The sequence below is a fragment of the Magnolia sinica genome, chromosome 8 (genome assembly GCF_029962835.1).
Source record: "Magnolia sinica isolate HGM2019 chromosome 8, MsV1, whole genome shotgun sequence".
Taxonomy (NCBI): domain Eukaryota; kingdom Viridiplantae; phylum Streptophyta; class Magnoliopsida; order Magnoliales; family Magnoliaceae; genus Magnolia; species Magnolia sinica.
The window spans coordinates 82,891,043-82,916,794 of record NC_080580.1 but is presented as its reverse complement, the minus strand read 5'-3'; the positions used below and the strand labels follow the sequence as shown (position 1 = coordinate 82,916,794).

The 25,752-nt window shown below is 41.2% G+C and overlaps 1 protein-coding gene across 1 annotated transcript; it reads left to right on the top strand.

Annotated features, from left to right (window-relative positions):
* Window positions 1-3,728: 3,728 nt before the first annotated feature.
* Window positions 3,729-25,322, top strand: LOC131253535 (RNA-directed DNA methylation 4). The gene is made up of 10 exons (XM_058254567.1): window positions 3,729-3,941; window positions 4,034-4,117; window positions 19,867-19,955; window positions 20,952-21,023; window positions 21,204-21,245; window positions 21,466-21,617; window positions 21,712-21,830; window positions 24,357-24,435; window positions 24,545-24,618; window positions 24,962-25,322. Exons 1-10 carry the CDS (start codon window positions 3,851-3,853, stop codon window positions 25,129-25,131), a joined length of 972 nt encoding a protein of 323 aa, XP_058110550.1. The 5' UTR covers window positions 3,729-3,850; the 3' UTR covers window positions 25,132-25,322.
* The last annotated feature ends 430 nt before the right edge of the window (window positions 25,323-25,752 follow it).

Sequence of the window (25,752 nt, the reverse complement as noted above, 5' to 3'; positions counted from 1 at the left end):
TCCAAACTCATATAAGGAGAAGACAAAAATTGAGGTAGATCCAGGAACCAAATGGGTCACACCATTCTAAACAATGGGAAAAGAAACACTCACCGTTAGAAACCTTTAATGTGCGATGGTTTTTTTTGTTCCTAATCCCAAGCATATTACAACTTTAATCTGTAATATGAAAATCTGACAAAAATCCATTTTTCAAAACTACAAGTGTTCGCAAATGAAAAGACATTATACATCGTGGAACACAACAGTTGACACACACTCATGATATGTGGGGCTCACTAGAATGAATATGATACATCTAATCCATCCATCATTTGCTTCTCTTGATGCTCTCCAATAACCCCCCTCCCCTATAAAAAAAAAGAAAAGAAAGTAGCTTGTTGATCATCAAATGGGCCAAGTGATCAGAGGGAATGATGGGACATCCACCATTATAAACTCTGAGATCACATTTGGGACCTACCACAATGGGTGGAGGACATCCGATCCGTCAAGTGCATGAATGCTTTGATGCTCTCTTAAGGTTCCGAAAAAAATCTTTTCTTGGGATTTGCCATTTTTGGCTAGATTTAGAGGTCGCTTGGCACCACGAAGTAACTGGAGATTTCAAAATAAAGAGAGTTTTAAATCCAAGGTGGAAGCTAGGATTACATCTAAAATCCTCCCATGAGTCATATGTGTAACATGTGTGTTGCTAGGCTACTAATCTATTGGGCATGTGGCCCACTGATGGTATCCCAAAACAATTAGATTAACAACTGCATCACTAAAATTACTTTAATATAATGATCAGCGTAGTCGGAACATTGTCCATGTAAATCAACAATTAAAAATCATTGGTTAATCACTCGGATGAGATCCTATGCTTGTGACATTCAAAGACTTGGAATTTTATAATTTTCAGCCAAAGTATATATTTTGGCAGGCTTATTACCATCACTGTGTCAAATATCACATATGTACACTAATTATGAATATTAAAGTTGATTTAGTAATTAAATTTTAATTGTGAATATTAAAGTTGATTTCGTAATTAAATTCAAACTCCCATAGATATACTATGCACATCTACTATTGGATTACATGGATTCTAAATCCAAGGAACCAAACACAATTGAGAATTCCAAATCCACAGTACCAAATATGGTTTTGCCGTCTTAACTTCTTTGTAGTGTGAATACCTAGTTTATAGGTTATAAGCAATTTACAAGTTAATCAAATGCTTACCTATAAATGGATTATTATTTAAAAACCCAATAAAATAGCATGCAAATAGTCTACACCGGAATTTATTTTCCCTTGTAAAGTGTTTACCATGGGACCAGTGAGATTTTAATAGGAGCTATACAGTTTTTGTGTGGATCCCTGATTGTGGAGCCCACCTCGATGCATGTGCCTCACATCTATGCCGTCCATCCATTTTTCTAGCTCATTTTACCTTATGAGCCAAAAAAGGCTCTGCAGATCCAAATCTCAGGAAAAGCCGCCACAGGAAGCAATGCTGATTGCTATTAAAAACTTACAGGAACAACAAAAGTTTTGAATGAGCCTGATATTTAGGGCCCGTTTGGCCGGTCGGATTGGAAGGGACTGGATGGTATTAGAAGGGATTGGAAGTTAAATCCCGGGATTGGCTGGGCGCGCCAAACAGAGTCGGTGATCGGATCCCAATCCCATGGATCTTAAGACAATCTACTGACAATCCACTGACAACAATCATTACCTTTAAATCCCATTCAATCCTTCAAATTTGCCTAGGACGTGTTTAATTCAAGGGATGGGAAGGTTTAGTCCCGGGATTGGCCCGGCGTGCCAAACAGACTGGATATAGCAATCCCATGGATCTCAAGACAATCCACTGACAACACCATCATTACTTAGAAATCCATGTCATCCACCCTAATACCATTCAATCCCTTCCAATCCACCCGGCCAAACGGGCCCTTAAGGTCTGCTTGGGTGGTGGGATTAGAAGGGATTAGGTGGGATGGGATTCATCTGGTCCTATGCCAATTCCACTCCCTTTTTGGGAAGAATAGAAAAGCTTGGAATTACATTAAATAGAATTGCATTGGGTCCCATGCCAATTTCACTCAATGTTAGCAAGTTGTTGTAGGTCCCGCCATGATGTGTGGACTATATCCACACCGTCCACCCATTTATGGAGATTATTTTAGAGCATGGGCCAAAAAATCAAGTAAATCTAATGCTCAAGTGGACCCCACCATAGAGAGCAATGGGGATTGAATGCTTACCATTGAAAACTTCTTTGGGGCCACATAAGTTTTGGATCTACTTTATTTTTAAGCCCATGCCATAAAATGAGGTTACAAAACAAATGAACATTTCAGATATAACACATATATGTTATTCTCAGTAATTTTACATGATGATAGGTATATCAATTCAATGTACCACTTTATTATTAACAAAGCAGGGCATTAATCTTATCCCATGGCAACAAGGGACAATCCCTGCCATGGGTAATAATTATGTTTTTTTGAATCCCATCCCACCTAATCCCTTCTAATCCTACCGACCAAACAGATCAGGTCTGTTAATCCACGTCTTCGTGACCTTTTAAGTAGGTTGGATGGAGAGTAAACATTCCGGTACCCCTAGGTAGTTTTTAATGGTGGGCATTTAATTACCATAGTTTACTACGGTGTGGTCAACCTGTGAATTAGATCTGCTGCCATTTTTGGCACATGACCTAAAATGATCTGAATAAACAGAAAGACGGCATGGATGTAAGATATATACATCAAAGTGAGCCCCACAGTCAGGGATGGGATCCACCCAAGCCATGCCCCACAATTTCTTGGGTTGCCGCCCATTTGGCGATTTCAGTGTGGGCTCACACGGCCATGGTTTACCGGACGCGGATAAACTACTGACAGGTTCAATTCAGTAGCGAGAGTCGTTACTTCACCAAATTTTGTGGGCCTACCATGATATATGTGTTGTATACACTTCATTCATACAATGGGAGAGTTCATTTTAGGGCATGGTCCAAAGAACGAGTAGATCCAAAGCTGGGTGGACCACCATAGAAAAATGTGGTGAGAGTTACGCCCACCGTAGGAACCTTAGGAAGGTCCACCATGATGTTTACCTCACATCTAACCTTTTCACGTGGAATCTTTACTTCTTTTTCTTTCTCTCTCTCTCTCTATATATATATTTAAGTTAGTTTGTTAGTACACACATGTCAGTACACACACTCCAACTTAGCCACCCAGCAGGGATCGATACCAAGACTTCAAGTGTTGAAACGAGATATCTCCACTTGGTATATCGGTTGAGCTATGGATATAGGTGTGGGATCTTTACCCTTGCCTGGGTGGTAGGCTCCCGAGAGTTTAACCCCAGGTCAAGGGTATGAATAGGTTTGAGAATTCATAGGTGGTGAAATTCCGCTAATGTGAGCGTGCGGGGTGTGTGCGCGTGTGAATAATAATAATAATAATAATAATAAAAAACAACCGTTTCATGTGTTAAAGCAGACGGGAAAGAACCGAAAACACAAACATTAGCTTGATCGAAAACTTTTGTGGCCCATAGAGGTGGGGTCCTCTCGAGCTTTGGATCTGATTCCTTCTTTGGATCATACCCTAACCTGATCTCTCCAAATGGATGGGCGAAGTTGATACAAAGCATACATCATGGTGTGGCCCACGGAACTTGGTGACGTCACTTCAGTAGCTAGCCTCCCTACTCAACCTGTCAGTAGCTAATCCGCGTCCGGTTTACCCCGCCACGGTCTTTGATGGTTCTCACGCAACTTGCGTCCCCAACCCTCGTCTTCTTCATCACCCTCTCTCGCGCAGTCTTCTGATTTCAAATCGCCATGGCTTCTTCTTCTTCAGATTCTAAGGACGAAAAGCCAGTCGTTGTTAGGGTTAAAAGGAAATCCTCTCAAGAACCCCTCGATGCTTTCTGTGAGTTCCACTCGTAAACTCTCTCTCTCTCTCTCTATTCATCTATTTTTCCATATCAATTTTTTTGTTAATCCGATTTTTCTCATATACAGGGTTGGAGATCAGCGAAAGACCACTCAAACGCCCGTTCTTGGATTTCCAGAATCTTTCAATCTCCGATTCTTCCGCCATTAAAGGTAAATTTTGAATTTTTGGTGAAGTGAATTTGGTTGAACTTCATACAGAGTGGAAATGCGAAAACAGCATTCTCACATGGAAGAAAGGATAAGAGATTTTCTACAAATTGCATTTCTTTTTACAGAAAAGAGATGTAAAAATCTCAATACTATCCTCTGTCTATACACCTAAGAAGTCGAAAAACTAACATGCATGCAAGTAGCAACGCCCTAAGAGAAAAAAAGGAGCTTTTTTCCTTTTGGATATATGAAGAGGCATTGACCAATTATCATGCGGAGGTTCCTTCAGTACTGTTTGAGTTTTCAGATTGTGCTAGTGAGTGCCATGGTTTATGATCTGAACCATTGATATGATGGGCCTCACTATGGATGGGCCCTGCACCAAAATGTCCCAGACGGGAAACTGCTAACCATTCATTGGGTGGCCCGACAAGTAGATAGTTAGGGGACATGAGTTGCCTGTGCCCCCCTACACAGGAAGTTCCTACCGTTGGAAGTTACGTGGGGTCCACTGAGATGTTTGTGAGAAATGCACCCCTGTCCGTCAGTTTCTCCAGCTCATGTTAGGACATGATCCCAAAAATGAGCCAGGTCCAAAACTCAAGTGGATCACACTGCAGGAAATAGCGAGGATGAAACACCCACCGTCAAAACCCTTATAGGGACACCGAATTTTTGGATCAGGCTAATGATATTTGTGTTTTGAGTTCGTCCCAGTTAGAATGACCTTATGATGGGGTTTGGATGGCATATAAACATCATGGTGGACCTGGGACGGTTTCAGTGGTGGGCATATCCATCCTCACTATTTCCTGTAGTGTTGTCCGCTTAAGTTTTGGATTTGGCTCATTTTTGGGATCATATGCTAACAAGAGATGGAGAAATTAATGGACGGGGTGGATTTCTCAGCTCTAATAGCTTTGGGGGTTCCTAGTTCTTTTTGTTTAGAACTTCTAGATGAGTGGTTCGACGTGAACTTTTATAGGGTTTTATGAAGGATTGGGAGCAAGGTATTCATAATGGTAACAGTGACCGTAACGGCCAGCCTTATGACCATTTACGGGCCGTAACAACGGTTAGGGCCTTGCAACAGTGAAAAGAAAAAAGTGAAAGGAAGAAATTGTATAAAACAAGCCCCCCCTTAAGGATAATGCATAAATTTTATTCAATGCAAGTCGAAGGAATACAAGCCACGCAAAAAAACAAGAATAGACTAATTGCAATCCCCCCCTCCCCCCCCCCCCCCCAAACGTTCCAAAGAAACGTAGCAAGTATAGACGCCAAAGTATCCGATTAATCTTAGGAAGCTAAATGTTATGCCACATCTTGAACAACAAATCCACTGAGAAGGGCATCACCCAATCTAAGCTGAAAGACTTGAGCAACTGAGACCATACATGACAAGCATGATTGCAATGAATGAATAAATGATTGACTGACTCAACATCTATCATGCACATAAGGCAAATGTTCGTTAGAATCATAGCCCTCTTCTGAAGGTTGTCAATCGTGAGGATATGCTTCTGGCCCACTAACCACGCAAAAGAAGCAACCTTTGGGGGAACCCCTTAAAACCAAAAAGCATGGAAGTGCTCATCCCTATCAAATTCATTGGAGTTCAAATCTTATGATAGAGGGACTTGACGGATAACAAACCCGAGGGGGGAAACGCTCCAAAATAATCAGTTCAGGAAGCTCGAAGAAGGGGATAAGTTATGAACACGCTCCTTTAACCTTGTGAACTCCACCTCTTCATCATATATGAATCTACGACACTGAGGACACCATACTTGCCTCCCTCTGAGGCAAAGACTCAACTGGCTATTGATATGTCTCTCGAGTGAGGTAGGCTTGCTAAAGACAGAAAGTCTAGCCCTAAGGGACCATTGCCGCACTAGTGATCGACTCAAAACTGAATTCGGCTTCTGCTTCCAAGGGCAAAATACAAACTAGATTTAACCAATGGGACCACTGATGTAGCAACTTCCAAATTCCGAATGCTCGATACAACGAAGATCTTCTAGTTTACCAGCTTCTCTCTTCCAATCCGTACCGGGATGCGATTACTTGCCTCCAATTGCATTTGCCAAGCAATGCCTTGTTCATGTAATCCAATCTCTAATATCCACACCTCCCTCCGATAGCGGCTTACAGACTTCCTCCCACTTGAGAAGATGGAATTTGTGCTTTTCTTAGGCTCCTTGCCACAGAAAGTCCCTCCGCAATTTATTCAATTTATCCAACACAGATTTTAGACATTTATATAATCACATAAAGTATATAGGGAGATTGGATAGGGTTGCTTTGATGAGAAGGATATGTCCCACCATAGTCTCCCTTCAAATTTTTCTATCACCCTATTCCAAAAATGCTTAGGGGAGTGCCCATGCATGGAGGAGGGCCTAGATAGGTGGTCGGAGAGATGCTAACACCACACTAAAATTTTTTTGCGAAACGAGATACTTCTTCCTTAGAAAGGCCAATGCCCAAAATTTCACTTTTATATTAATCTTCAGCCCAAAGATTTCTTTGAAACAACTGAAAATCTTCATTAAGTTATTTACCATGGCTTCATCCGCATTTGAGAACAATAATGTGTCATCTGCAAATTGAAGGTGGGTAATTCTGGCCCCATTCCTTAACCCAGAAAAATTTGAGGTGAGGCCCACTTCTTGACCTTTGACGATCATACCACTCAAGGCTTCGGCGACCGCTATGAATAGAAATGGGGAAAGTGGGTCCCCTTGCCTTAGACCCCTCAAACTTTTAAAAAATCCTTTAGCAAAGTCGTTAACTAACATGGAGAAAGATGCCGACGATACACGTTCTTGCATCCACTTGATCCATTTGCTTCCACACCCAATCTTGCTCAACTTATATTCTGAGAACTTCCATTCCACGTGATCATATGCCTTTTCTAAGTCTAGCTTGCATACCACTCCTTTAGAGCCCTCTTATGTTTAGAATCAATGCACTAGTGAGCAAGCAATGCGCTATCCAGGATTTTTTGATTTGTTACAAACACTCTTGATTTTCTGCTACGACTGAAGAGAGGACCAATCTGAATCTGTTAGCCAGTGCCTTTGCCAATATTTTGTCGGGGCTTCCGATGAAGGCTAATGGGCTTAAAGTCTGACAATGCCTCTGCATCATCTTTCTTAGGGATCAACGTTTCGAAGGTGGCCCCCAACCCTTTCGCAAGTTTTCCCCTCGTACTAAACTCTTTGACAAAATCCATGACATCCTTTTTTAGGACATCCAAAAAGATTTGAAAGAAGGCTATATGAAAGTCGTCCGGGCCTGATGCCTTCTCATTACCTAGAGTATCAATAGTGCACTTAATCTCTTCTTCCAAAATTGGCTTTTCAAGCGATTCCTTCTCCACTACTGAAATATGTTGAAAGGGTAAATTGTCCAACATGGGTCTCCTCCAACCTTCACTTGTGACACACTTCTTTGTCTTCCAAACTATGGCCATCCACTAAGATATTGCTAATGTGGTTTGTTCTTGCCCGTGCACTCACTATAAAACATGCCTGTTACGGGCAATATATTTTTAGAACGATCATTATAGCCCCGTATCATGTAACTGGATGTATTGTTATTGTTACAGTTGTTACGTAACTGTTTTTGAATACCATGGTTGGGAGGGTGATGGAAGCCATCATCCCTTGGATGCGTAATTCAACAATCATCCGGGACTTTGCTTTTGTGAGGATTGTCATGACTGAAGAGGTTGAGGACACATTTGCTCACATGAACAATGCGCATGCAATAGTTTTTTAGCTTGGCTATTCCTTTGAAACCAAGAGCCACCTGATCAATGAAGACTCGAACCGAACTTGCCCATCCTTTTCCGGAATAGGAACGCAAGAACCAATCCGAATAATCAACTACTTTTATTAATGCCTCCAACCACTTTTCAACTTCCTCTTTCGCTTTCATTTCAAAATCCCTTTGACCGAATGAGGGCCTGGGGGTATTATATTAAGGGTTAGAAAGACTTGGCATGCATAGTTTGTAGGTACTAGAATCATTGTCCACAAAGCAAAATACCATCTAGAGGTCCTTTGGCGCAACAAGAAAGGGCCTCTTGAATCAATGCCAAGGGTTAACTGAAGAGGAGCGTTGGAGGCATTGGATGCTTAGGTCATGAACATGTCTTTGTAGGGTAGAAGCGATAGGGAAGGAAGTCTTACTGTGAAGTCTTGATATAGTTGAGAGAGGAGGATCCAATAATAGAAAAAGGTGAAGAAGGCTTGCAGAAAGATGCCACCTTGAGGGAAGGGAGGTACATATGGATTGAAGAAACACACAGGGACAAGAGGTGGGTTCTTCTAGAAGTGGTGCAAAACTCTTGGAAGGCCTTGGAATGGATTGTGCTGGCTACAGTGAGGGAAGGATTGTCTATTAAGGAGGTAATGGAGTGGCTTTCAATCAGGTGCAATTTGTTGACAAACGATTGTGATATCAAGGAAATCAATAACTTTGAGATCCTAAAAAAAAAGTTACCCAGAGATGTTAGTATCATTACAATTTAGCTTTGATATTGATAGTTTGGTCTATGCTGGTAGGTTCTTTTGTTGAAGGACCAATTAGATCACTATGTAGATGGTCAAAATGGTCTGTTAGGGATGGGGGAAGCCTACTTCCGATGCAAGGGCTTCCCTTGGAGGTTTGGGTTTTGGAGGTGTTAAGGGAAGTTAGTTCATGCGCTGGCAAAGTTGTAGCCAAGGTACTGTATTCCATAATAGTAACGATGGTTGTAATGGCTACCACTGTTACCTTTACGATATGGGATGTAACGGTCTCTTTTTTCTTTTAATTGGAAAAAAAACCCATAAAAACCTGTATTTGTACCATAATGGATCGTTATGGGGCTGTTACGGCCTTTGTGGGGGGCCTAATGGGCCATTATAGGGGTTGTAACAGCCGTTACAAGTCATTTTTTCCGTAACGACCGTTATAGCTCCATAACATGTAATGGTTTCCACCGTTACCTTTACGTAACGACCTTTATAGCCTCGAAACAGCTGCTAAGGCACACCATGGTTATAGCGATTGACCCAAAGTTGGAGAGGTGAAGATGTGAGGTTACTCCAGCCGAAGACAAGGAAGAAGAAGATGATGCCATTGTCAACGAGAGTGGAAGCATGCATAGGGGAAGGTTTCAATTCGTGTGACAATTTGCCGTGAAGATGGAGGGGATAGAACATGGTGGAAGAGTGATGCGGACACGGGTGCATTCAAGGTGTACCAACGAAGAAAGCGCCAACCACAAGTGCTGTCCTTGTGGATAGGCGAATATTGAGGAGTTGAAGACCTTTCACATGTGATTGGACATATAGAAGACCCCACTTAGGGAAGACACATGTGAAGGAAGATTGGAGAAAGAGGACCGAGCGCCCAAACTTTCCCATACTTATGTTATTTGCACGTTTTTGACTTAGTTAGCGGTCTTTTAATAATCTTATATCTTTATTTGCTTATCCTAGGGGTATTTTAGTAATTTTATGTCTTTATGTGCTTATTTAAGTGGGGTAAAACCCTAAACACGAATTTCAACTATTGATGAATGAAAAGCAAACCCTTTGGTTGCCTCCTTCCTCTCTTCTCTCTAATGGTGCTTCTTCTCTCCCCTTGATCTTCTTCTTCTAATTTCTTCTTGTGCCTCTCCAACTTCCTCAAGGTAATAACTTTCTTTCTTCTAGTATTTTGTTTTGGCTAATTCCTCTTCGATCAAAATCTTGAGAACCGATCTAAACCCTAAATCCCCAAATTCTCAAATCCCTAATCCGAGAAACTTCTTGGTTCTTCGGACTAGTGATCTTCATTGATCGATTGGGTGTGACCATGCAAGATCGGAAGGTCTCATCCCTCGCCGGATCCAACCTAAGTAGTAATTGAATTCCATACTCCATGGTTGTAGTGATGGCCCGCTCCATTGCATGTTTCCTTTATGATTTTCTCATTTATGATGATTATTGTTAGAATTTTAGATCATTTATTCCTTTTATTTCCGCTGTTTAATTATCTCCATGAGCATGCATCATAATTAGTGCTGTCATGCGTCAAATTTGGTATCAAAGCCTAGGCTTGCATGGTTTTTGTCTAGATCGAGTTATCAAATTAGGGTTTTGATTTTTAGGTTTAACTTGGGAAAGTTTCAAGTTTAGAAAGTTTTCAATTTTCGAAACTTTCCAATTTTAGAAAGTTTCTAATCTGGAAAATTTTCAGATTTGAGTTGTTTCCTGTTTCAACTTAATTGTGTCAGTTCATAGTAGTTTTGCATTCATCGCATTCATCTTGAAAGTCATAACACCTAGTAGTCTAGTTAGGTAGAGTTTGGTTCAAGTCTTCATTGTATGCCCACGAGAAGAGGTAGAGGTTTCGGACTTCAACCTACCATGAATAACGAGCAGTTATCTGAGCAACTTGCTCAATTGATACAAAAGATAACCGCCCTAGAAGCGAGTCAAAGGCGTGAGTTTGCCCGCCTTGAGAACCAAATTACCACCACCATGACTAAGGTGGAGCAACTAGAGGCGTCCCAAAAGGAAAACCCCGCTGTAGGGGAAGATGCGCACTCCCAAGTGGAAGGAATCATTGAAGAACGTGCTGCCACACGTGGTGGTAGTGAGGATAGAGATCGTGGTAACGTCGTGGTGTGGTGCGAGAGGCACGAGCCACATGTGGTCATCAAGACCGTTATGATCCAGATGAGCGTGCGATGAAGAGTGTGAGAGTTGAGGCCCGAGTTTTGATGGACGCTTGGATCCCAAGGCATTCCTTGACTGGGTTGCTGACATGGACCACTACTTTGAGTGGTATGGCATGTCAGAAAACCGTCAAATGCGGTTTGCTAAGATGAAGCTTGTGGGTCAAGCCAAGCTCTTCTGGACCAACACCGAGCGTAGGGTAGAGAGAGGTGGTAGAGCCCCTATCACACATTGGTATGAGATGAAAGAGAAGTTGAAGGAGAAGTACCTTCCTCTCTCATACCGTCAGAAGCTCCTTGACCAATGGCAATCCTTACGCCAAGGGTCAATGTCTGCCGCTGACTACATCGCTAAATTTGAAGAGTATGTGATGCGATGTGATATCCGAGAAGACCCTCTAGTAACGCTCTCGCGTTTTAAGACGGGCCTTTGTGCGGATCTTCAGGCGCGAGCTTATCACTCGGCCCTTAACGGACTTAGATGAAGCATATCAAGTCGTGCAGGAGTTAGAGCAATATCAAGGCTCCTGTCGTTCGTCGTTTTGAGTCCCGAGACTCCAATACTAGATCTAGTTCCCAAGGAACTAGACCTAATATTGGTAATCAACCTAGGGCACAGGCGACCATTCCGCCTAGGCCTAGGGAGGACAAGGGCAAAGGGGTTCTTGGTGCCGGTCCTAGTAACATGAGCCAAGTGAGGTGCTATGAGTGTGGCAACCTTGGCCACATGTCTAATCAGTGTCCTACGAAGAGCCGTGGGAGAGCCTTAGTTATAGGCGAATCCCACGAGGGTGGAGATGACCAGGGTGATTATGAAGTTGAAGAGTATCACCCTGAAGGAGGACTTACTGATGAAGAAGTGGATGGAGAAGCAACGCTTGCAGTAGTCAGGCGTGTGTTAGCTCAGTCTAGAAGTAGTGCTGACTGGCGTCGAAGCACTATCTTCTACACTATTGCCAAGTGTGGTGAAAAGAATTGTAAGGTGATAGTGGACAGTGGAAGTTGTCAGAATGTGATTTCCACTAGCACCTTAGATCGCTTAAAACTGAAATCCACACCTCATCCAGACCCGTATAAAGTTTCTTGGGTTGACAAGACATCCCTACTTGTCACCCAGTAATGTCTAGTCCCCATCGAGTTTGGGTCATACAAAGAGTCCCTATGGTGTGATGTTTTACCTATGGATGTGGGGCATGTTATCCTAGGTAGACCGTGGCTATTCGATAATGATGTCACGATCTTTGGCCGTTCGAATGCGTGTACTTTTATGTATAATGGTAAAAAGATCAAACTTAATCCCATGCCACCTGAGAATACACTAGGAAAGAAGAAGTATGAGAAGGCAAGTGAGCCTAGAGAAATGGGGAAATCCAAACCTAAGTCTTTACATATAATCAGCGCAAGAGAGTTTGAAAAAGAGGCTAAGGAGGATTCTATGGTGTATGCCCTTGTGGCTAGAGAAATTACACCTGAGGTTCCATCAGAGTTGCCTTGTGAGGTGACCTCGGTCCTGAAGGAATACAGTGATGTATTTCCTGAAGACTTACCGAATGAGTTGCCACCTATGAGGGACATACAGCATGCCATTGATCTTGTCCCAGGGTCTACTCTACCGAACCTTCCTCACCACAGGATGAACCCTGCAGCGCATGCAGAGTTGAAGAAGCAAGTTGATGAGCTTCTGCAAAAGGGTTTCATCCAAGAGAGTATGAGCCCGTGTGCCGTGCCTGCATTGTTGACGCCAAAGAAAGACGGCACGTGGCGCATGTGTGTGGATAGCCGTGCCATAAACAAAATTACTGTCAAGTATAGGTTTCCTATACCTAGACTTGATGATATGCTTGACATGATGGCCAGGTCCACTATATTCTCTAAGATAGACCTCAAGAGTGGATATCACCAAATTCGTATACGCCCAGGAGATGAGTGGAAGACGGCGTTTAAGACGAAAGATGGGTTGTATGAGTGGTTGGTCATGCCCTTCGGCTTGACTAACGCACCCAGTACTTTCATGCGGGTGATGACCCAAGCTTTGAGGCCGTTCATGGAAAAATTCCTAGTGGTGTACTTTGACGATATTCTTATTTATAGTACCACTAAGGAATCACACCTTGAACATTTAAAGAAGGTCTGTAGTGTCCTTAGGAAGGAAAAGTTGTACGCTAATCTTAAGAAATGTGCATTCATGTCTAACCAAGTTGTGTTCTTAGGATTTATAGTGTCATCTGAAGGGATGCGGGCAGACCCTGAAAAAGTCAGGGCCATAGTTGAGTGGCCAGAACCAAGGAACATTCATGAGGTGCGAAGTTTTCACGGCCTAGCAACTTTTTATCGTCGGTTCATTAGGGGTTTTAGCACGATCATGGCTCCCATTATCGAGTGCATGAAAAAGGGAGAGTTCGTGTGGTCTAAAGCCGCCGTCAAGGCTTTTAAAGAAATTAAGGGCAAGATGGTGGAAGCTCCTGTCATGCGTCTACCTGACTTTTCTACAGTCTTTGTAGTAGCGTGCGATGCGTCTGGTGTCGGTATAGGTGGAGTGTTGAGTCAAGAAGGACACCCAGTGGCCTATTTCAGTGAGAAACTGAATGAGGCAAAACAAAAATACTCCACTTACGACAAAGAATTTTATGCGGTAGTGCAATCCCTGAGACATTGGCGACACTACCTCCTACCGCAAGAATTCGTTTTGTTTTCTGACCATGAGGCTTTGAGATATTTGCATTCTCAGAAGAAACTCAACCCAAGGCATGCCAAGTGGGTAGCGTTTCTTCAGGAATATTCGTTTGTTTTGAAACACAAGGCCGGGGTTGAAAACAAACCAGCGGATGCCCTTAGTAGGAGAGTGGCGTTGCTCAACTCTTTGAGTGTAGAGGTAGTCGGATTTGAGCAACTGAAAGATGAATACCCCATATGTCCTGATTTTGGGGGTACTTACACGTCGCTCTCTAGTGACCAGCATATTATGGGTGGATATGTTCTTAAAGATGGCTTTCTTTTCAAGGGAGACAGACTTTGTATTCCCCGTATGTCCCTTCGTGAATTCCTCATCTGGGAGCTTCATTCAGGAGGGATAGCTGGCCATTTTGGTCGTGATAAGACCATTGCCCTCGTGGAAGATCGTTTCTATTGGCCAAGCCTCAAGCGAGACGTAGCCAAAGTTTTAGGGCAGTGTCGAACATGTCAGCTGGCAAAGCAAAGAAAGCAAAATACTGGGTTGTACACGCCATTGCCAGTGCCACATGCTCCGTGGCAGGACATTAGTATGGACTTCGTGCTCGGGCTTCCCAAGACTATAAAAAAGCACGATTCCGTTTTTGTCGTTGTGGACCGTTTTTCTAAAATGGCGCATTTCCTCCCATGTTCGAAGACGTCAGATGCGTCTCATGTTGCTCGTCTTTTTTTGATGGTGTGGTGCGTCTCCATGAGTTACCTAAAACCATAGTGTCTGATCGTGATGTTCGATTTACTAGCTATTTTTGGAAGACACTGTGGCACATTATGGGAACTCATTTGCAATTTTCTACTGCTTACCACCCACAAACAGATGGTCAAACTGAAGTGGTAAACCGTAGCCTTGGAAATCTTCTACGTTGTCTAGTGGGTGAACATGTTAAGACTTGGGACCTAATTTTACCAACTGCTGAACTTGCTTATAATGGGTCAGTTAATAGATCTACAGGGTTGAGTCCTTTTGAAATTGTAAGTGGTTATAAACCTAGAATGCCCATAGATCTCTTACCTATGTCTGTTACCCAAAGGTCTTCTGAGTCAGCCGATGCATTCGCACGCCATATTCATGATTTGCATACACATATTAGACAGCGGTTAAATAAGAGCAATGATGATTATAAAGTTTTAGCTGATTCTCATCGTAGAGTGCAAGAATTTCAAGAAGGAGACTATGTAATGGTGCGAATAAGGCCAGAGCGATTCTCTCAAGGATCTGCAAAGAAATTACAAGCGCGTAGTGCTGGACCATTCAAGATATTACAAAAGGTTGGGTCCAACGCGTATCGGGTTGACCTTCCATCTGAAATGAGCATTAATCCAACTTTTAATGTGGAAGATCTAGTCCGTGCCCATACTCCCATTGTTGATACATCATCCCTTTCATGGCCTTTTTCTGAGTTTGCTACCCAACCCCATCCACCCCCACCACCACCCAATACCCATAAAGAAGCAATTGAGGAAATCTTGGATGACGAGATAGTATCCACGAGAGATGGGGGTTTCCAAAGGTATCTTGTCAAGTGGAAGAACAAACCATCGTCTGAATCTACGTGGCTGTCGGGCGACGCATTGCAGGGTATTGATCCAGATCTACTTGAGCGTTACAAAAGTTTCAACTCGTCGGGGTCGAGTTTTTCTCACCCGAGGGGAATTGATGCGGACACGGGTGCATTCAAGGTGTACCAACGAAGAAAGCGCCAACCACAAGTGCCGTCCTTGTGGATAGGCGAATATTGAGGAGCTGAAGACCTTTCACATGTGATTGGACATATAGAAGACCCCACTTAGGGAAGACACATGTGAAGGAAGATTGGAGAAAGAGGACCGAGCGCCCAAACTTTCCCATACTTATGTTATTTGCACGTTTTTTGACTTAGTTAGCGGTCTTTTAATAATCTTATATCTTTATTTGCTTATCCTAGGGGTATTTTAGTAATTTTATGTCTTTATGTGCTTATTTAAGTGGGGTAAAGCCCTAAACACGAATTTCAACTATTGATGAATGAAAAGCAAACCCTTTGGTTGCCTCCTTCCTCTCTTCTCTCTAATGGTGCTTCTTCTCTCCCCTTGATCTTCTTCTTCTAATTTCTTCTTGTGCCTCTCCAACTTCCTCAAGGTAATAACTTTCTTTCTTCTATTTTTTTGTTTTGGCTAATTCCTCTTCGATCAAAATCTTGAGAACCGATCTAAACCCTAAATCCCCAAATTCTCAAATCCCTAATCCGAGAAACTTCTTGGTTCTTCGGACTAGTGATCTTCATTGATCGATTGGGTGTGACCATGCAAGATCGGGAGGTCTCATCCCTCGCCGGATCCAACCTAAGTAGTAATTGAATTCCATACTCCATGGTTGTAGTAATGGCCCGCTCCATTGCATGTTTCCTTTATGATTTTCTCAATTATGATGATTATTGTTAGAATTTTAGATCATTTATTCCTTTTATTTCCGCTGTTTAATTATCTCCATGAGCATGCGTGAAGATGGAGGGGATAGAACATGGTGGAAGAGACAACAAAGTAGGTCTGTGAGATCAGCGTCAGCTTTGGAGGAGCACAATAAGATTCCCATGGTGGAGGTAGAGCCAGATTCCCTCGTCACTTGATTGGGCCACGTGGTTTTGGAGATTAGAAAGGTTTGGAAGTTTTTTGATTTGTTACGTTTACGTCACAATCCTGAGGGAGTCGAAGGAGTGACAGAGTTCGTTTGGTCATACAAAGTTCCTGCTAGAATTATAACATTTGCTTGGTTGGTAGGAAGGAGTAGGGTTGCAACTTGGGTTGGGCTCAACCTGAACCGGACTGGCCCAACCCAGAATCTAGGCCGGGTTAGGTAGGGTTCGGTCTGAAAATCTGTAACCTGGCTTTGGGTCGAGGATTCAGACAACCCAACCCAAACCCGACCTTATTTACATGTTTTTTTTTTTGGAAATACCCTGTATTTAGATACATGGGCATTACATTATAGTTAAATATGAAAATATCAAATGGTCCTTATTCAGCAAACAAGTGTCCACTAATCAGAGGTTAGGGTTGTTCAAACAATCTGTTTCTGGGACTGTGGCTTAGCAACAGTGAGTTACACTACTTAATCAGTGATGCGTTAGCTAATCTATGCCTCATATACAATTTCTAAGTGTTTGCGTACCAAACATCTTATAAAGGTGGCATATCAAATAGCTCCCAACATAATTTCCGCAAGTTACTCAATTTTCGAATGGGCCATTACGCAATCTATGCAATAACTTCCAGCACAATTTATGTCATTATGCAATTCTCTAATTCACCCATGTTTGTATCTTAGATGATGATGTGAACTGTTTGTATTCTGGATTCTATGCTACAAGGGCCTTACTAATAAACATTTGTTGAATGGAAGATTGTGTATGAACATGAATTTAGAATGTTGAAAAATAAAATTTTAATGGCTCATTTTCAAATCCAAGAGTCAAAGGTAAGAAAATCAGTGAAGCATGATTGTAAGGTCATAGCTTCTATATGGCCATAAAGAGAAGATGAACGGTTCGTCCTCTAAGATGCAATTTAGGGTGACAACTCACCCCGCATGGTACAGTGTTAGGTACACCATATCCTATCAAAACCCATTTGTCACAACACATCCTACCAAAACCCATTTTCAAGTTTACAATGAATACGCATTACCCGCATATGGCAATGAGAAATGCTTTGATACTTTTCTTTCAAGAGAGAGAGGGAGGGATGCTTTGATACTCTGGTAGAGTGTGATGGATGATACACAGGCACTTAGAAATTACTTAAAAATTGCACTAGTTAAATAGAATATATTCAAAATAAACCATTCAAATTGTGGTTCACAGTTTATACATGTTGTGAATCAAAGATTTTACTCTTTTGATTATCTGAGTATTGGATCAGTGGACGTTTATTGGACAGTTAAAGTGTAAAATATCATATGGTACTATTTCAACAAACAAGTGTCCACGAATCAGGCATTTGCAATTTTCAACTAATCTGATTTTGGAACTGTGAATTAGCAACATTGAATTCTACATTTTAATCTGTTTAACTTAATGTATGTCACGTGCAGTATTTCTGTGTACCTGTGTATTAAGCATCATACGCGATTGGTTCCCTGCCATCTCTCTCTCTCTCTCTCTCTCTCTCTCTCTCTCTCTCATGATCTCTCTCAAGTTATATACACAAAAAGGAGGTGGAGGAGAAGATGAGTGAGGATGAGAGGAGACAAAATTTCTCCAAGTCCTTTAAAAAAAAAAAAAAAACATCAGTTCATCTTCTATTTTTTAAGACCATCTTTTATATATATATATATATATATATATATAATCGTCAATTCATCATTTGTTTTTATGGCCATCCATCTGTTAGTGCACGTGTTGTGGGCCCATGCTCGAGTGAGTGAGATGGTTAGTTTGGTAGGGTCCACCCTGGTTGATTATTGGACTTGTGTGATCCCCTACCCAACCCAACTTGTATGGCCAAGGTTGAAGAAATAGCAAGCTGTTGGAATTCTTGGTTGACCCTCAACCCGATCCAACCTGCCCAAGTTGCAACCTGGGAGGAGTATGGTGCTCACTATGGACAATTTGCGGAAAAGATACTATCATTCCTAATAGGTGTATGATGTCCCTTCATGATTAGGGGCGGCAATGGGCTGGCCCAAGAATTAAAGTCCAAGGCCTGAGCCCAGCCCAAATCCATCATGGGCCTAGCACAGCAGGCCCAAGCCCAAGCCTGGAAATTTTTGGTTGGGCTCAGGTCCAACCTGACCATACCATGGCCTGGCCCTAAAATTGATAAAATCCCAATTTCCCGCTTGAATGTTTCTAATCCATTCGTTGATCAAGTGGGCCACTCATGCACAAAGACATAGCCACAAGAATGAAATAAACTATGTACATTCAAGATACATAGGTTGCCTAATCAAGAGTTAGAATAACATGTTTGTAGGATATACGACGTGTCCATATGATTGAGTTAGCTTGGGCCAGACAAATGATTTTAGCCTAAGCCCAGCTCGAAAATTGATTGGGTCATGCATGCCTAGCCCAAGCCCAAGCTCAAACCATGGGTCAAGCTAATAGGTCCAAACTCAGTCAGACCCGCCCAGCCCATTGCCACCTTTATTCATGATCTGGAGTCGTTGGACCATTTGTTTTAACCATGGGCCAAGCTAATAGGTCCAAGCTCAGTCAGACCCGACCCAGCCCACTGCTACCCTTATTCATGATCCGACGTCATTGGACCATTTGTTTTTGCATTGTAGCTTTGCTCAAGCAATGTGGGAACGATTTTTCAACACCTTCCAGTGAAGCTGGAATATGCTGGCTTTGATCGGGTACTTCCTAGCACAGCATGGGGGAGTTGATCATAAAGGGAGAGCTTTGTGGAGATTCTCTCCTTGTGGGTTTGTGTTCAATATGGGCCGAGCTCAATGAGTGATGCTTTCGCAATCATCATCGTAGCCCTGATGAGATGTTTAGGACGGCAATATTGGGTGTTAAGTGTGGACTCTGATTCTTAAGCCTTTTGCAAATTGCTCTTCTATATCTTTTGATTCCTTTTGGTCTTCCTGTTTTGTAAGTTTGGGCATTGATCCCTCGTCTTTGCAATTTTCCTGTCTTTTCAATAAAGTTGTGTGATCGTTCAAAAAACAACCTAAGAGGGAAAAAAAAAAAAAAAACAAGTCCACGCCTGAAAAAGCTTAGAAAGAGGACAGAAAATCTCTACAACAAATAGTTGTGATCAATCAATCTGCTATGCATGTGAAAATGAAAGGGCAAAGACGTGTTCTTGACAGATCACTCTTCAACCAGGGAGCACGCTAGTTGGTTAACCATTAATAGGAATGAAAAAGAAGCGGTAGGAAGACAACCCTGCATCCACTTATGCCAAAAAACACCTAAGCCACACCACAAAGGATAATCAGAAGAATACCAAAACAACTTGGGTATACGACTTCTTTGTATCTACTGCTTGTACAATTTTACTTAACAAAATTTATATATATTTTATTTTATTAAAACATTTACTGCCATTAATTTCTTTCTGGTTTTTACTTTTTGTTTTCCTTTTCCCATTGTTTAGAATTGTGATAGATTTATTGTTCTTCTTCTTGTCATCAATTTGATAAAATCCCTTGTTTTCATGCAACTTCTTTATTATTATCCTTTCTTAAGTGTGTTTTTGTTTTTTGTTTTTCAATAACAGAATTTTGCCTCAATATAACATATGGATGTGAACTTTTTTTTATTTTTTATTTTTCAATTGGTCTTACATATGCATTCTGTGGATGTTGTTTTAGAGGAGTTGAAGACCAAAAAGCTTTTAGTGCAGCATTTGGAGACAGTAAGCAGCTCTGAGGCCACAAAAGATATTCTGCAATCAGTTAGGGTCAGTGCGCCATCTCCTTTCTTCTCTTGTTGATCTGCCAAAAAAGTTCTGATTCCAATTGTTCCTCCTGTAAGTTTTTAGCATTGTCAAATTGAATCAGATCACGTGAGAATTTCCTTGTGTGGAGCCATAGAAAGGAATGAATACTAGTCGTACACTCATTGTCAAGGTATTAAAAAACAGTTTTTCCGGCCGTTACATAACAATAATGGTAGGAACCATTACGCATTACAGGGTGATAGAGGTCTTTTTTTTTTCTTTTTCTTTTTATTAAAAGCCATAGCAGCCGTTAATTTATGGCCCAGATCATAACCATGCTCCTTGTACGGAAAGTTCAAATGATTTTCCTAACAGTTCTCTTAAAAGAAAAATAATAATAATAATAATCAGCAACTTCAATGTTATGTATGGAATCATGATTCTGTTTCATTGTCCATGATATGGCCATAGTTCATCTTGGCTTGCCCTTTATTCCGTATGTCCATTGTTAAATTTTTTCCTACGTAGTCATGATTCATCAGCATATCATGCAGTCTCTTTCTAGTGCCTTAATCATGGCTGAGCATATGTTTTTATAATTTTTAGTTGGAATTATAATCTAATGGTACATATCATGTGCCATGTACTCATGTTGCATTGTGCACACTCTTTCTCTATTTTCAAGCAACCACTGATGTTCTTCTTGACAATGCTTTAAATTTGTATGAGTTGGAAATCTTTCCATCTCTTCTGTTCTATTTGTTTTATTCTCTTAGTTTCCATTTCTAATGAGTTTTCTCTCACTGCCTTTATTGATATCCATGATTGAGGAACCAAAGTACTGAAAGATATGATCGTGGGACGATTCTCATATATTATATGATTATTTTTATTTTTTTTCTGTGCTCTTGACTCTCTTCTCAATATCTTCCAAAGAATCTTATTATTATTCAGCAAAATCCAGAAAATCTGACTGTAATGTGGTGTGTATTATAATGACTGACTTTTTTTAAGCAGCCAAATTCTGGCGATGTGAAGGAATTCAGAATGAAGCTTGAGGAGCGGAGACACAGGTTCAAGCAAGATAATGTAAGAGTACATGATGAAAACATACATTTATTAGCACTGAAGACATGAAATTAAACTGTGTAGATTTGTTGCTTTTGTTGCTCAACCTACAATAAGTTTTCATTCTCCATTCATGGTTAAATTGTTCATTGTGCATTCCAAACTAATACTCCTGGAAATTTCCACCCTTGATTCCAACAGAGACATGATCAGCTTCGGTCAACAGCCAGGCAAAAGCACGAGGTATATTCCATTTTTTATTATGCTCTTAAGTTTTTTGTATCTTTGCTGTTCTCCATTTTTTGATATGGTAATCCTGCAGTGGCCTATATCCACATTCATACGTACTTTTTTGCTGGCAGTAATGAAACTCTAATTTAGTGGTCATAGCTTGCACAATTGCGAAATATATCACCTTTCCTGCAGCGAAGCATTAATGGTTCCATTTTTCTATTCTTGTTAGGACCTAGTGAAAAGTGCTCGCTTTGAACAAATATGGAAGAGACGAAAGGGAAACAAGGGGGCAGTTCCTGATGATTCCTTGCATGAATTTTGTCATCTTTATGATGTTGTCCGTGTTGATGTTGGGGAGGAAAGGTCCAGCAACGTGCAAGAGTATGATGTGCTACTTTACAGTATCATTGTCATTTTCTTGGTTGCACCCTTCCCTTCTCTTGTGAATGATTTAATCTTGTTGATTGTGATGCAGAACTTCCCATTTGGACGACAATGCCATTTTATGCAACTATCTGCCTTTAATAAGAGAGTTCCTTCCAGCCGCTGCATCAGAGATTGAATCTGACATGGCCTCTTACAGATGTGAACAAGGTCTTCACCCATCATTTTGCTTGATTTGTGGATTATATCTATCCTTCCATATTTTTACTTCTTATACACTTCTTTGACAAGCATTGTTTGGTTTCAAAAGGGGCAATATGGGTGAACTGCCACAAGGCCTGTTTGGATGTAACCCCAATATATGGATTGGCTTGTTCTGCCTGTCATCTGTTGTTGGATTGCAGGATGAGATGTTTGGTGGGACTGTGAAAGTGCCACTGCTCTTGTTCTGGCCTCAAAACAGACCAGAGAATGAAAAGAGGGGAAAAAAAGATGAAGAGATGACAGGCTACCCCATCTCTTGGGCACATCTAAATGACATTAAACCATTATGGTCAGACTTGTTCTTTCTGAAGTGTTGCTATTGGTCGAACTACCTCAAGGCCGAATTTCATCGGGCAACTTGGCCTTCTGAAAAATCTGTCTTGGGAAGGTTTGAATTCACCTCATTTAGAAGGCAGTTGGACTTCAGCTAAGCTGTTCAATTTCCACCTCAATCGATGGAAGCCAAATATCTTTTTCTTTTTCTTTTTACCTTTTCCTTATTCCAATGATTTTTTTTTTGCCAAGTAGAACATGTCTTCAAAATCATCCACTTGTTGTGGGAACAACACAGTTTGTGTGTGCAGTATCTGTTTTGTTTTCTAGTGTAGCTTGAATGAACTTTTATGTATACACTTAATACATTTTAGACAACAAAATCACAATCAACAAATTTAATTTCGATTATTCAGACGCATACAAATTTTTTCCTTTTTTTTAAAAAAAAAAACTTGGAACCAATGCTCAGGATTGCTGACGTGGGAAAATAATCAAAGAGATTTTTTTTCTTCTCTCCTCTTTCCATCTCTAAGATGGCTTATTATTTTGAGTAATGATCTAGTGGGCTAACTGAGGGTAAACATAAGGCTTATGAAGGTCTTCACAATAGTTTGGGGACAAAAGAACATGAGAAAGACGTCTTCACACTTCCAAAAATGAGAAAAGGGTGGGGGACCTAGATCATGTTAGATGCATTAAGAGTGATAACCATAGGGTACTGGTAAAAGGACATGCAATCAATGAGAAGTGAAGAAGCTATTTTCAGAACTTGTTAAATGACAACCAATTTGAGAGCATAGGGATAGAAGGAATCATAAACTTAATTGATGTTAGAGACCATAGATACATTCGTCAGATTAGGATATTTGAAGTGAAAGGAGCTTCGAGAAAGATGAAAACAGGAAAGGTCCTCGGACTAGATCGTATACCAATAGAGGTTTGGAAGTGTATGTACTAGGTCATTTTGATTGAAGTTACTCAAGAAGACTGTCACATCAAAGAAAATACCAAACAAATGAAGGAAAGGTACCATGGTGCCTATTTATAAGAATAAAAGAGAGATGCAAAGTTGCATTAACTATCATGAGATTAAACCTATGAGCCATGCTCTATAAAACTTTGGGAGAGTAATCGAGCAAAGACTCGACTATGAGACGAATGTATCTGAAAATTAGTTTGGTTTCTTGCTAGGAAGATCTACCACCGAAGCTAATTTCTTATTAAGACAATTGATGGAGAAATATAGGGAGGGGAGGAAGGATCTCCTCTTGGTCTTTATTGACTTAAAGAAAGCGTACGATAGAGTCCATAGAGAGTTAATCTGGTGGGTGTTGGGAGAGGAGTTTCAAGAGGATATATTGACATGATTAAGGGTGGGTGTGAAGGAGTAGTGACAAATTTGAGGACCAGTAGTGGAGAGACAAATGAGTTCCCAATTATTGTAGGCTTGCACCAAAGTCGGCATTGAGCCCATATCTTTTCGCATTGGTTTTGAATGAGTTAATGAGGCAATGCAGGAAGAGATCCTATGGTGCATGTTGGTTGCAGATGACATAATTTTGATTGACAAGGTGAGGGAGGGCGTGAACTAGTATGTTTAATAGCTTTTGCTATGTAACATGTAGCTTGCACTATGCAACTTGGCTTAGCCTTAAACTATGTAGCTCATGAAAATAGCTTAAGTAGCATCGCGGAACAAGATTCATATAGCCAACCCCTAGTAATTGGGATAAGGCTTCTAGATGATGATGGTGATGATGACCAAGTGGGCTAAGCGCATGGAAACCTTCCTGTGCACATAGTTTCATTTAGACTTGTCGGCAGTCACATCTCCTATCTGAACCGTCCATTAGGTCCAATCCCCTCTTATTCTGTTACTGGGCTAAAATCACAGCAATCAGATGGTTGTAAACATCCGCAACTGGGTGTATCTTCTAGGAGCAATCTTCGACATCCATTTTGTTTGCCACTAACGGGACGGTTTGGATCATCTTACCAGTATGTATTGTTCAAGGCAACCTATCGAGAGTGAACTGGATCTAATGGATGGTCTTGGATTGGTGATGTGGATGCCACTGGTGAAACCATGTCCGTGGAAAGGTTCCCATACACTTGGCATGCCAGATTGATATTCTATTATTTCTCTATTATTTTCCTCATATTGTGTTTACTGTGCTTTCTTCAAGCGTGGGACAGATGGCTATGTGTATGACTTGTACACTGTTGGGAATGATTTGAGTATGACCGTTGAAGATGATTGTACCATGTATCCGCTGTAAGAATTTCAGATTATGCGCACAAAATTTCCTTTTTCTCTTTTGCTCCTACCGGACTTTGAAATGGATATCTAGTGAAAGATAATACTACTATGCAAACTTTCTTAGGGTGCAAGTGGACAACGACGATGATTACTACGATGGCCCATTGCAGTGTGAGTTTGAAAGTGATGACTCAAATGGTATGCATTTCTTCTTCTCTTCATCTACCGTTAAATTCATGGAGGAATCATTGGAATTCTCCTGACAATTCCACTCAAGGTGGGGCCTATGATTCAGAAATCCAGACTTTTGTTCCAATGGGACCACAGTGGAAGGGGGATCCAGTCATAATTTGGCTTTCTTCCTGGACTGTGGCTGCATTTTTTGCTTAACCATCTACTCGTGGACCACTGATCAAGGGGGTCAGATCTTCGAATCTGGAATATCTTTGGTGAACCATGGCCCCTCCTTGACAGACTGGTTAGGATCATCTTCAAATTCACAATGCTTTGTGTCTAATATTGATCATCTTTGGGACTGCAGCTGAAGACAATCCATTGAATGATTATCCTGATGAGGAATCATCCGACGATGAAGAAGTTGGGAGCAAAAGCTCGTATGACCAGTCAGAGGACGATGGCTCTGCATGTGAAGATGAAGAAGAGATCCTTGATGGCGACGATGAAGATGACTGGAGATGGGAGCATCGTTGAGTTTGCCATGAGAGAGATGGTTCTCTCTTTGTATTCTACCGCAGAGTACAGAAGGCTATGGTCCTTTTGGTGATTTTAGTTGAATGTTAGTCTTCTGTCTTCTATTTCTCTGCAAGTCTTTTTTGCTATAGAAGCTATATATGTTGTTTGAAATTCCATCTCTAACTAATCAGTTTTGCAGGGTTCCGTGATTTTGGATTGTTTCTGCAGTTGTACATGCCATGTTTTGGAATCATTTCTGAGAGAGAGAGGCCCAAAAATAGAGCAGATCCAAATCTCAAGTGGACCACACCAAAGGAAACAGTGTTGATTGACCATTAAAAACTTTTAATGGGCCACAAAAGTGTTGGATCAAGTTGATATTTGTGTTTTCCCTTCACAAAGGTCTGTGTGACCTTATCAACGGGTTGGATGGCAAATAAACATTACGGTGGACCCTAGAAAGCTTTTAACGGTGAGTGGACGTTCAATGACCACATTTTCCTGTGTAGTCCACCTCAGATTTGTATCTTCTTCAGTTTTTGGTCCATGCCCTAAAATGAGCTGGCAAAACGGATGGACGGTGTGGATATACAACACTACATTGAGGTATGCTCCACAGTCAAGGAATCACCCACCGTC

What these genes read in the sequence shown, in the direction of transcription:
- LOC131253535 (XM_058254567.1), top strand. Translation starts at nt 3,851, where the DNA reads ATGGCTTCTTCTTCTTCAGATTCTAAGGACGAAAAGCCAGTCGTTGTT. An exon ending in AGAACCCCTCGATGCTTTCT is followed by an intron (nt 3,942 to 4,033) that starts GTGAGTTCCACT and finishes TCTCATATACAG; the next exon opens with GGTTGGAGATCAGCGAAAGA. An exon ending in CAGCCAGGCAAAAGCACGAG is followed by an intron (nt 21,246 to 21,465) that starts GTATATTCCATT and finishes TATTCTTGTTAG; the next exon opens with GACCTAGTGAAAAGTGCTCG.